Source organism: Canis lupus, chromosome 20, assembly GCF_011100685.1.
Source record: "Canis lupus familiaris isolate Mischka breed German Shepherd chromosome 20, alternate assembly UU_Cfam_GSD_1.0, whole genome shotgun sequence".
NCBI lineage: Eukaryota > Metazoa > Chordata > Mammalia > Carnivora > Canidae > Canis > Canis lupus.
In genome coordinates, this window is record NC_049241.1 from 38193793 (window position 1) to 38206674 (window position 12882).

Consider the following 12882-nt stretch of genomic DNA (forward strand, 5'->3'; position numbering starts at 1 on the left):
CGAGAGTTGTATGCCCTACCAACTGAGCCAGCCAGGCACCCCACTTTTTTTTTTAATAATAAATTTTTTATTGGTGTTCAATTTGCCAACATACAGAATAACACCCAATGCTCATCCCGTCAAGTGCCCCCCTCAGCGCCCGCACCCATTCACCCCCACCCCCCGCCCTCCTCCCCTTCCACCACCCCTAGTTCGTTTCCCAGAGTTAGGAGTCTTTATGTTCTGTCTCCCTTTCTGATATTTCCTACCCATTTCTTCTCCCTTCCCTTCTATTCCCTTTCACTATTATTTATATTCCCCAAATGAATGAGAACATATAATGTTTGTCCTTCTCCGATTGACTTATTTCACTCAGCATAATACCCTCCAGGTCCATCCACGTTGAAGCAAATGGTGGGTATTTGTCATTTCTAATGGCTGAGTAATATCCCATTGTATACATAAACCACATCTTCTTTATCCATTCATCTTTTGATGGACACCGAGGCTCCTTCCACAGTTTGGCTATTGTTGACATTCCTGCTATAAACATCGGGGTGCAGGTGTCCCGGCGTTTCATTGCATCTGTATCTTTGGGGTAAATCCCCAGCAGTGCAATTGCTGGGTCGTAGGGCAGGTCTATTTTTAACTCTTTGAGGAACCTCCACACAGTTTTCCAGAGTGGCTGCACCAGTTCACATTCCCACCAACAGTGCAAGAGGGTTCCCTTTTCTCCACATCCTCTCCAACATTTGTGGTTTCCTGCCTTGTTAATTTTCCCCATTCTCACTGGTGTGAGGTGGTATCTCATTGTGGTTTTGATTTGTATTTCCCTGATGGCCAGTGATGCAGAGCATTTTCTCATGTGCGTGTTGGCCATGTCTGTGTCTTCCTCTGTGAAATTTCTGTTCATGTCTTTTGCCCATTTCATGATTGGATTGTTTGTTTCTCTGGTGTTGAGTTTAATAAGTTCTTTATAGATCTTGGAAACTAGCCCTTTATCTGATACGTCATTTGCAAATGTCTTCTCTCATTCTGTAGGTTGTCTTTTAGTTTTGTTGACTGTATCCTTTGCTGTGCAAAAGCTTCTTATCTTGATGAAGTCCCAATAGTTCATTTTTGCTTTTGTTTCTTCTGCCTTTGTGGATGTATCTTGCAAGAAGTTACTGTGGCTGAGTTCAAAAAGAGTGTTGCCTGTGTTCTCCTCTAGGATTTTGATGGAATCTTATCTCACATTTAGATCTTTCATCCATTTTGAGTTTATCTTTGTGTATGGTGAAAGAGAGTGGTCTAGTTTCATTCTTCTGCATGTGGATGTCTAATTTTCCCAGCACCATTTATTGAAGAGACTGTCTTTCTTCCAGTGGATAGTCTTTCCTCTATCGAATATTAGTTGACCATAAAGTTGAGGGTCCACTTCTGGGTTCTCTATTCTGTTCCATTGATCTATGTGTCTGTTTTTGTGCCAGTACCACACTGTCTTGATGACCATAGCTTTGTAGTACAACCTGAAATCTGGCATTGTGATGCCCCCAGCTATGGTTTTCTTTTTTAAAATTCCCCTGAAAAAAAAAAATAAAATAAAATAAAATAAAATTCCCCTGGTTATTCGGGGTCTTTTCTGATTCCACACAAATCTTAAAATAATTTGTTCTAACTCTCTGAAGAAAGTCCATGGTATTTTGATAGGGATTGCATTAAACGTGTAAATTGCCCTGGGTAACATTGACATTTTCACAATATTAATTCTGCCAATCCATGAGCATGGAATATTTTTCCATCTCTTTGTGTCTTCCTCAATTTCTTTCAGAAGTGTTCTATAGTTTTTAGGGTATAGATCCTTTACCTATTTGGTTAGGTTTATTCCTAGGTATCTTATGCTTTTGGGTGCAATTGTAAATGGGATTGACTCCTTAATTTCTCTTTCTTCAGTCTCATTGTTAGTGCATAGAAATCAGGCACCCCACTTTTGTTTTCATTTTTGTCTCTTCTGAGAACTATGTTTCCATTCATTTAGAAAGGGTTCACTTTTGCTATCATGGAAGATGTGTATAATAACTTTAAACATTGTTGTCTGACACTTCTAATATTAAACGATCGTCTTTTTCCTTAAGAATTAATCAGATTTTCCTGGCTCTTCATATGTTGAGTAAGTAATTCTGGACTGTATCCTGGATGTTTCCTCTAACCAAGGAGGTGATTTTTCACAAGCTCAAAGGGCCACCACTGTGGCAGTGCAGCTCTGTGACTTTACCATGGGATGAGTCATGAGAACAAACAAACAGGAAAATGGGGGAGGAGGAGGAAAAAAATGTCCATAATCTTTGCTTGAGGAGGTGACTTTTTCTGATGCTCTGGTAAGAAAGAGGGGCTTCCTCTCAGATTATTTGCCATCCACACAAGTGTAGTTCTGCATTTTGGGCTGTCTTCAATTATGACATGGAAACCAGAACTGATTGTTCTTCAAGATTTTCTTCCCTAATCCACCTGCTATTGTCCACTTTCCAGGGTCCAGTTGCTTTCTGCACTCTTATGCAGAGTTTTCAGTTGTCATTACTGGGAGAGATTAACTGTAGTACTCTTGTTCCATCTTACTGGCACTGGGGTCCGTGGTATTTTAAGGAATTTTAAAAGATGGTCTTTTCTAGACATCCAGATGGCCAACAGACACATGAAAAGATGCTTAACATCACTTGTCAGCAGGGAAACACAAATCAAAACTACAATGAGATATCACCTTGCCCCTGTCAGAATGGCCAGAGTCAAAACTACAAGAAACAAGTGTTGGTAAGGATGTGGAGAAAAAGGAAGCCTCATGCACTGCTGGTGGGAATGCAAACTGGTGCAGCCACTTTGGGAAACAGTATGGAGGTTCCTCAAAATTTTAAAAAGAGAACCACTTTATGATCACACTACTGGGTATTTACCCAAAGAATACAAAAACACTAGAGGTAAAGGATCTGTATTCTGAAACTATAGAACACTTACAAAGAAATTGAGGAAGGGGCAGCCCCCGTGGTGCAGCGGTTTGGCGCCGCCTGCAGCCTGGGGTGTGATCCTGGAGACCCGGTATCGAGTCCCACATCGGGCTACCTGCATGGAGCCTGCTTCTCCCTCTGCCTATGTCTTGCCCCTCTCTCTCTGTCTCTATGAATAAATAAAATCTTAAAAAAAAAGATAAAATTAAAAAAAAAAGAAATTGAGGAAGACACACAAAAAAAGGGAAAACATTTCATGCTCATGGATTGGAAAAACAAATATTGTTAAAATGTCTATGCTACCCAAAGTAATCTATATATTTAATGCAATTCCTATTGAAATACCATCAACATTTTTCACAGAGCTAGAACAAATAATCCTAAAATTTGTATGGAACCAGAAAAGACCCCAATTAGCCAAAGTAATGTTGAAAAGAAAACCAGTGATACCTGGGTGGCTCAGTATTGAATGTCTGCTTTTGGCTCAGGGTGTGGTCCTGGAATTCTGGGATTAATTCCTACATTGGGCTCCCTGCAGAGAGCCTGCTTCTCCCTCTGCCTATGTCTCTGCCTATCTCTGTGTGTCTCTCATGAATAAATAAATAAAATCTTAAAAAAAGAAAAGAAAAGAAAACCAAAGCTGGAGGCATCATAATTCCTGACTTCAAGTTGTATTACAAAGCTGTAATCATCAAGACAGCATGGTAGTGGCACAAAAATAGACACATAGATCAATGGAATAGAATAGAGAACCCAGAAATGGACCCTCAACACTAGAGTCAACTAATCTTTGACAAAGCAGGAAAGAATACCCAATGGAAAAAAAAGTCTCTTCAACAAATGGTGTTGGGAAAATTGGACAGCCACATGCAGAGGAATGAAACTGGACCACGTTCTTACACCATATACAAAAATAAACTCAAAATGAATGAAAGACCTAAATGTGAGACAGGAATCCATCCAAATCCTAGAGGAGAACACAGGCAGCAACCTCTTGGACCTCAGCCCCAGCACCTTCTTGCTAGACATGTCTCCAAAGGCAAGGGAAACAAAAGCAAGGATGAACTATTGGGACTTCCTTGAAATAAAAACCTTTTGCACAGCAAAGGAAACAGTCAACAAAACTAAAGGGCAACCGATGGAATGGGAGAAGATATTTGCAAATGACATAGCAAATAAAGGGCTTAGTAGCCAAAGTCTAGAAAGAACTTATCAAACTCAATACCCAAAAAACAACCCTGTGAAGAAATGGGCAGAAGATATGAACAGACATTTCTCCAAAGAAGACATAACAAACACACGGGCAACAGACACATGAAAAAATGCTCAACATCACTCGGCATCAGGGAAATACAAATCAAAACCACAATGAGATACCACCTCGCACCAGTCAGAATGGCTAAAAATAACAATTCAGGAAGCAACATATGTTGACGAGCAAGGGGGCCTCTCTTACACTGTTGATGGGAATGCAAGCTGGTGCAGCCACTCTGGAAAACAGTACGGAGGTTCCGCTCCCTTCAAGGAGCCTGCTTCTCCCTCTGCCTATGTCTCTGCCTCTCTCTGTGTGTCTCTCATGAATAAATAAATAAAATCTTAAAAAAAAAAAAAAAAAAAAGTAAAAAAGAGAACTACCCTATGACCCAGCAATTGCACTGCTAGGTATTTACCCAAAGGATACAAACCTAGTGATTGAACGGGCACATGCACCCCAATGTTTATAGCAGCAATGTCCACAATAGCCAAAATATGGAAAGAGCTCAGATGTCCATCGACAGATGAATGGTTAAAGAAGATGTGGTATAGGGGCATCTGGGTGGCTCTGTTGGTTAAGCATCTGCCTTTGGTTCATGTCATGATCCCGGGATCCTGAGGTTGAGCCTGGTATTGGGCTCTCTGCTCAGCAGGGAGTCTGCTTCTCCCTCTGCCCCACCCTCTGCTTGTGCTCTTGCTCTCTCTCTCTCAAAAAAAATGAAATTTTAAAAAAGAGAAGATGTGGTGTGTATACACAATGGACTATGACTCAACCATCAAAAAGAATGAAATCTTGTCATTTGCAACAATAGGGATGGAACTAGAGGGTATTATGCTAAGTGAAATAAGTCAGAGAAAGACAAATACCGTACGATTTTACTCATACATGGAATTTAAGAAACAAAACAGATGAACATAGATGAAGGGAAGGGAAAAATAAAATAAGATGAGAACAGAGAGTGAGGCAAACCATAAGAGTTGATGAACTCTAGGAAACAAACAGGGTTGTTGGAGGGGAGGTAGGTGGAAGGATGAGGTAACTGGTTGTTGAGCATTAAGGAGGGCACTTGATATAATGAGCATTGGGTGTTATGTGCACCTGATGAATCATGAAATTCTACCTCTGAAACTAATAATACACTGTATGTTAACTAAATTGAATTCATATAAAGAATTTCAAAAAAGGGATATAAACACATGTATTTTAAAGGATATATGCACCCTTATATCACAGCATTATTTACAATAGCCATATTATAGAAGCAGCCCAAGTGTTCATCAGTAGATGAATGAATAAAGAATATGTGGGAATTCTGGTGGCCTAGTCAGTTAAGTGTGTGACTCTTGGTTTCAGCCTAGGTTGGTATCAGGGTCTTGTGATTAAGTCCTGCATCAGGTGCCATGCTCAGCATGAAATCTGCTTGAGATTCTCTCTCCCTTTCCCTCTGCCCCTCTCAGTCATACTCTCTCTCTCTCTCTCTCTTAAATAAATAAATAAATAAATAAATAAATAAATAAATAAATAAATAATTTTAGAAATGTGGTATGTATATACATGAGGGAATATTATTCAGCCACAAAAAGCATGAAAGCTTGCCATTACAAAACATGATGGATCTAGGGAATATAATGCTACGTGATACATCAGAGGAAAGACAAATACCACATGATTTCACTCACATCTGGATTATTAGAAACAAAATGAACAAAGAGAAAAGATAGAAAGAGAGAAAAACTAAGAAGCAGACTCTTAACTATGTTGAGAACAAACTGATGGTTACCAGAGGAAAAGTGGCTGAGGGAGGAGTGAAATATATAACCAGGAATAAGGAGTGCACTTGTTGTAATGAGCACTGAGCAATGTATAAAATTGTTGAATGACTATATTGTAAACCAGAAGCTAATATAACACTGTATGTTAACTATACTGGAATTAAAATTTTAAACTTAAAAAAAAGATGGTCTTTTCTATTTGCCCAACATTTACTACTTTTGGACCATCATTTCTACCTGCTGATGTGGGCTTCCATTTAGGATCTTCCTTTAACATTTCTTGTAGTGTGAATCTGCTAGCAATTTTGTTTTCTGACTTCTATTTTTCTGAAAATGGCTTTAATTTCATAAAAAAATCAAGGTATAATTTGTGTATAGTGAAATCAAGAAATGTTTAATATTCAGTTAAATGGATCTTCACAAATGCATATATCTCATAAATCTATACCTCATCAAGGTATAGGACATTTCTATCACCCCAGAAAGTTCCTTTGTTCCTTTTTCTAATCCATCCCAATTCCCAGAGCAACCACAGTTCTGATTTCTATCACATATGTTAGTTTTGTGTGTTAGTTTTGTATGTTGTCAAACTTTATATATGGAATTATACAATATGCTCTGTTTTTTGTTTGATTTTCCCCCCTCAACATGATGTTTGTAAGATCTGTCAATATCATTGCTTGTATCATTAGTTCTTTGCTTTTTATGGTTTAATAACATTTTATGAGTATATCCATAATATTTATCCATTCTCCTATTTATAGACATTTGACTTGTCTCCAGTATTTAGTTGTTATAAATTTAATGCTTTCAGCATTCCGGTACAAGTTTTTTGTGAACATACATTTTCATTTCTCTTGAGTAAATGCCCCCTAGTGGAATTGCTGAGTCACAGAATAGATTTATGCTTAATTTTATCAGGAGCAGCCAAACTAATTTCCAAATTGGTTGTTCCATTTTGCCAATATTTGGTTCTCAGTTTCTAAAAATAAAAAAAAAAAATTAGCCATTTTAATGGATAAATAGTGGTATCTCATTGTGGTTTTAGTTTTGCCTTTCCCTAATCAGTAATGATGTTGAGAAACTGTTCACGTGTGGGTGGGTGGGTGGGTTACAGAGGGTGGGAGTGGGACAGAGAGAGAGGGAGAGAGAATCTTAAGCAAGCTCCATGCCTAAGTTTGGAGCCTGATGTGGGGCTTGATCTTATGACCCTGAGATCATAACCTGAGCTGAGTTGGATGTTTAACTGACTGAGCTACTGAGATGCCCCTGAAGATTTTACGTTTTGGGTAGCTCAGTGGTTGAGCATATGCCTTTGGCTCGGGGCATGGTCCTGTAGTCCCAGGATCGAGTCCCACATCAGTCTCCCTGCATGGAGCCTGCTTCTCCTTCCTCTGCCTATGTCTTTGCCTCTCTTTGTGTCTCTCGTGAATAAATAAAACCTTTAAAAAAAAGACTTTACAGAGAGAGCACACACAAGCAGGGGCATAGGAGAGGAAGAAGCAGTTTCCCTGCCAAGCAGGCCTGATGTGGGTCTGATCATGACCCTGAGCTGAAGGCAGATGCTTAACTGACTGAGCCACCCAGGCGCCCCATAAAGATTTAATTTTTAAGTAATCTCTACATCCAACATGGGGCTCAAACTCACAACCCCAAGATCAAGAGTCACATGCTCTACTGAGCCAGCCAAGTGTCCCTGTATATCTTCTTTTATGAAGTATTGATTTAAGTCTTTGGACATTTTATTGGGTTTCTTATCTTTATTCTCAAGTTGCAGAAGTTCTAGCCAGGATATGACATCTTTGTATATGTATAATGTATACATATGTATATGTATATATGTATATGTATAATGTATATATACACAATATATACATTCTCTCTCTCTCAAATGTTCTTTTCCTCAGCCTGTGACCTTAAAAAAATTTTTTTTGACCTTTTAAAAATTTGAGGTATAATTGACATACAGGATTATATTAGTTTCAGATGTACAGCATGATTTGATATTTGTATATATTGCAAAATCCTTACCACAATAAGTCCAGTTAACATCTATCACTACACAGTTCCAGAGGGGTTTTTTTCTTGTTAAGATAACTTTTTTTGGGAAAGTTTTTATTTATTCATTTGAGAGAGAGAGAGAGAGAGAACAAGTAGGGGGAGAGGCAGAGGCAGAGGGACAAGCAGACATCTTGCTGAGGATGGAGTGCAGATGTGAGGCTCAATCCCAAGTACCTGAGATCATGACCTGAGCTGGCCAAACGCTTGACTGACTGGGCCACCCAGTCAGTTTTAAGAGAATTTTTAAGATTTACTCTCTTAGCAACTTTCAAACTCACCATATAGTCTTGTTGACTTTGGTCACCATGCTGAAAAATATGGAACATTTCAGATATTTGTGTGTCATGGTTGCATAGGGGCCATGCTAATCTTCTCTGTATCATTCCAGTTTTAATATATGTGCTGCTGGAGTGAGCTCCCCAGCTGACTTTTAAAAATGCTGTCTTTTGGTGAAAAGACAGTTTTAATTTGGATGAAGTCATTCTATCTTTTATACTTAGTGTTTTCTCTGTCATGTCTAAGAAATCTTTGTCAACTCCAAGGTCACAAAATAATTCTCATGGGTTTTCTTCTACAAGCTTTACAGTTTTAGCTTTAGTTTTGTTTAGGCCTATGACCCATCCTGTCTCATGTGTGTTGTGTGTGTTGTCTATAATTTTAGATAAGGGTCAAGATTCCTTTCCCCCCCCCATTGAAGACGCATTTCCTTTCTGCACTAAATTTTCTGGATTAAAAAAAAATCAATACATTGTGTAAACGTGCGTCTATTTCTGACTTCTTTATTCTGTTTCATTGATCTGTTTGTATCATCTTACACTAAAACCACATTGTCTTGATTATTGTAACTTTATAGTCTTTCAAGACAGTTAAGTCTTGAAATCAGATAATGTAAGTCTCTGGTTCCATTTGTATGGAATCTCTTTTTCCATCCCTTCACTTTTATCTTATATGGTATGTATCCTTTTTTTTTTTTTTTTAAAGATTTTATTTATTCATGAGAGACACAGAGAGAAGGCAGAGACATAGGCAGAGGGAGAAGCAGGCTCCTCACAGGGAGCCTGATGTGGGACTTGATCCCAGGACCCCAGGATCATGCCCCGGGCCAAAGGCAGACGCTCAACTGCTGAGCCACCCAGGCATCCCTTATATGGTATCCTTAAAGTTGAAGTGAGTCTCTGTAAAGCAGTCTCTGTAAATACTTGGGTCATTTTTGTTTTGTCCATTTAGTCACTCTGTCTTTTGATTGGAGAATTTAACCCACTTACATTTATTTATTTATTTTTTAAGATTTTATTTATTTATTCACAGAGTCACAGAGAGAGAGAGAGAGGCAGAGACACAGGCAGAAGGAGAAGCAGGCACCATGCAGAGAGCCCGACGTGGGACTCGATCCAGGGTCTCCAGGATCACGCCCTGGGCTGCAGGCAGCTCTAAACCGCTGCGCCACTGGGGCTGCCCCCAACTTACATTTAAAGTACTTACTGATAGGTAAGGATTTACTGGTGCCATCTTTTTTAAAACTTTAAATTAGGGGCAGCCCCGGTGGCTCAGCGGTTTAGCGCCTGCCTTCCGCCCAGGGCGTGATCCTGGAGACCCGGGATTAAGTTAAACTTAAATCAATTCTCAAGTTTACTAACTGGGAATATGGGACTCCCTGGTGGCTCAGTGGTTAAGCGTCTGCCTTTGGTTCAGGGCATGGTTCTGGAGTCCCTGGATCGAGTCCCGCATTGGGCTCCCTGCATGGAGCCTGCTTCTCTCTCTGCCTGTGTCTCTGCCTCTCTGTGTGTGTCTTGTCTCTCTCATGAATAAATAAATAACATCTTTAAGAAAATATATTAAGTCTACCAACTGGGAATATTACCAATGACTGGTTGTTTTTACACACCTTTACATCAATGGGCCAGCATTTCTGGTGTCTTGCTTTGGTATTCAGAGCTTTGGCCATTTCCAGCAGAAAAGAATGCACAACACGTTTGTCTTTTCCTTGGAGGGAGCTCAACTACTGGTGGCTCAACTATCTTGTGCCTGAGTCATAGCTGCCTTTATGACATCATAGGTCTTCCCTTCCACTCTATCTACCCATCCATGGCTAGAGGAACACAGACCTGAGGGGATTTGAACCATCTACACCCCAATCCATGTGGGACCAATGGTGAGTAAAAGAGACAGACAATCCAGGCTTTTTAGGGATGTCCCCATAGATCTCTCAGGATGAAGGAATTCTCTGGCATGTGAATACTCTGGGAAGTCCCAGAAGCTGGGGATGTGTGGGATACTAAATGAAGAGGGAAGGAGGGTAACTTTACTCTTGCCTTTTCCCTAACTGCTGATTTCAGGAGAAGGACCAGCCTGAAAATATTGGTGAACTCCCTGAAGATGAGCCTCAGCAGGAAGAGGAACCAACCGATTTAGCCTCAGAACCACTGGCCTCAGAGAATAAGGTGGAGGTAGGAAGAACCCTGATTTGGATTTCTCTGGACCTTGTGTCTTAGTCCTTGTGGCTACTGTTTTTTGTTTTTTTGTTTTGTTTTGTTTTTTTTTTTTTTTTTTGCATGATCTAGAGCTAAGAACAGGAATAAACTCATTCTTGTTTGTTCTCTTTCCCCATTTCTTTTTCAGGCTGATGATATAAATACAGAGGAGACAAAGAAAGTGGAGGATGCTAATAAGGAAGTTAAAAAAGTATGAGCCCCCTCCCTCAAGACCACACAGGGCTGGGGCTGGGAATCTAGGGGCTGTGTTTGTGGAATGGAATGGGCAATGTATGGGAGGCTGGGCTTAATCAATTTTGTGTGTGTGTGTGTGTGTGTATTTGAGCTTGTGCAAGTATGTTTGCTCATTAATTAAGACAAAGTGTGAAAGTCAAGAAAAATAAGGATGGGGAAGAGATAAAAGGTAGAACTTTATGGGGGGGGAACAATACTGTAACATGGAAGAGGAAGAGAGCAGGTTGTGACTTGGATCTGGAGTCAAGGATGAAAGGACAGGATTAGAAAATGATGTTACTTCTCTAGCAAGTGGGTGGGATTGAAGGGAAGGATCCTAGGTCCTGATCAGTTGGACACATTCAGGTGGAACATGTAATTCTTTGCTCCATAGATTATGGTTTTCTTGCCCTAGGTTGGCCAAGTTGATCCAATATAAAACTGGGTAGACAGGACAGATGTACTCCCATTTTATAGATGGGGACTTTGAGATTCAGAGGTCAACATGTTGGGTCCATGTCCATTAACCAGAGAGTGGTAGAGACAAGACACCTACTTGATCTTCTGGTTCCATCCAGTGCCTTGTCCAGTGCTCCTGAGCTTCAGAAGAAGGGCTGATTGTTGATAGGGAATCAGGGTCCCTTTCTGGCATGCCCTAGGACTCATGTGGGTGGAGAACATTCTCTGAATGTCCCCTCTTTCTTCTTGCAAGATCCCAGGAGACCAAAATGAGCCCTCTACCAGTGATCCGGAAGTCATAAAGATCCAGGCCTGGTGGCGGGGTACCTTGGTGCGCCGGACACTGCTGCATGCAGTAATCAGAGTGATGGTCATTCAGCGCTGGTGGAAGCAAATCCTGACAAAGCTGATGGAGAGGAGGCGGCGTGCAGCATTGGAAACCTTTACACGGAAGGAGTGGGCAGCAGTCAAGCTGCAGTCCTGGGTCCGCATGTGGCGCATTCATAGGCGCTATTGCCGTTTGCTCAATGCTGCCCGCATTATCCAGGCTTACTGGAGGTGCCACTCTTGTGCTTCCCGGGGTTTCATCAAGGGACACTACAGAGTCACTGCCAACCAGCTGCATCTCGAGCTAGAGATCTTGATGGGCTCAGGGCCTTGCATTGTGTCAGAGTGTATTCCCCTCCCAATAAAGCAGTGAAGTGGTCTTCCCCCTGCCTCTCTGTTTCACAAGTTCCAGGAGGTCAGGGCAAGTGATGGCAGATACTTAGCATTTCATATGCTAACACTGAGGAATGGGTAGGGGTTGTCCGAGGCCCCAAGTTTATTTGAGGGGAAGGATTCTGAAGCTTTGCCCAGACTCAGCAGAGACTGATTAATTAGCAAGGTCTGCCATAAGTAGAAAAGTTGGTGGAACAGATCTGCCATGTTGGCTAATGAAGGGAGCATCCTTCATGTAAATGGTGCCCCTCCCCAAGGTTGCATATAATAGAGGTCTGGAGGGAAGTGGTTAGTGACAGTAATGGCAGCACGTTTGTCAAGAATTCAGCCACCCAGTTGTAGTTGCTCAGGGCTTGTTCTCTTACCCCCATGATTGAGAAGAACCTATCCACCCCAAGCTCTGTGATTGTGGCTCGCATCAGTTCATGAACTGGCCCCATATACAGAGGGCAAGGAGAGATGGAAGGAGGAGGCCGGCCATTCCAGATTGGCAGGTGACAGTTTTAATAAGCGAGTGAACTTACGTATGAAGCTTGTCTTGGGTGGCTGCCAGGTGAGGAGATTTCACCTGCCTGCCAGAACCTTTTTATTTTTTAAAGATTTTATTTATTCATGAGAGACAAAGAGGCAGAGATGTAGCCGAAGGGAGAAGCAGATTCCCTGCAGGGAGCCTGATGTGGGACTCGATCCCGGTACCCCCAGGATCACGCCCTGAGCTGAAGGCAGACGCTCAACCACTGTGCCACCCAGCCAGGTGTTCCCACTCCCTTTTTATTTATTTATTTATTTATTTATTTATTTATTTATTTATTTATTTTTTATTTTTTTTTAAATTTTTATTTATTTATGATAGTCACACACATAGAGAGAGAGAGAGAGAGAGAGGCAGAGACATAGGCAGAGGGAGAAGCAGGCTCCATGCACCGGGAGCCTGATGTGGGATTCGATCCCGG

The 12882-nt window shown here is 41.0% G+C and overlaps 1 protein-coding gene and 1 non-coding gene across 2 annotated transcripts; one reads left to right on the forward strand and one right to left on the reverse strand.

Moving 5' to 3' along the window:
* Positions 1-8356: 8356 nt before the first annotated feature.
* On the reverse strand, positions 8357-8463 carry LOC119864823. The gene has a single exon (XR_005375308.1). It is a non-coding gene; the product is annotated as a U6 spliceosomal RNA (small nuclear RNA).
* A 1597-nt stretch (positions 8464-10060) lies between these two features.
* IQCF1 (IQ motif containing F1) lies at positions 10061-11919 on the forward strand. The gene is made up of 4 exons (XM_038565277.1): positions 10061-10197; positions 10382-10492; positions 10665-10727; positions 11463-11919. Exons 1-4 carry the CDS (start codon positions 10195-10197, stop codon positions 11907-11909), a joined length of 624 nt encoding a protein of 207 aa, XP_038421205.1. The 5' UTR covers positions 10061-10194; the 3' UTR covers positions 11910-11919.
* The last annotated feature ends 963 nt before the right edge of the window (positions 11920-12882 follow it).

Bases quoted from the DNA above. Each gene is read 5' to 3' on its own strand.
- IQCF1 (XM_038565277.1), top strand. The intron at 10,493-10,664 runs GTAGGAAGAACC...TTTCTTTTTCAG, and splicing joins CCTCAGAGAATAAGGTGGAG to GCTGATGATATAAATACAGA. The intron at 10,728-11,462 runs GTATGAGCCCCC...TCTTCTTGCAAG, and splicing joins CTAATAAGGAAGTTAAAAAA to ATCCCAGGAGACCAAAATGA.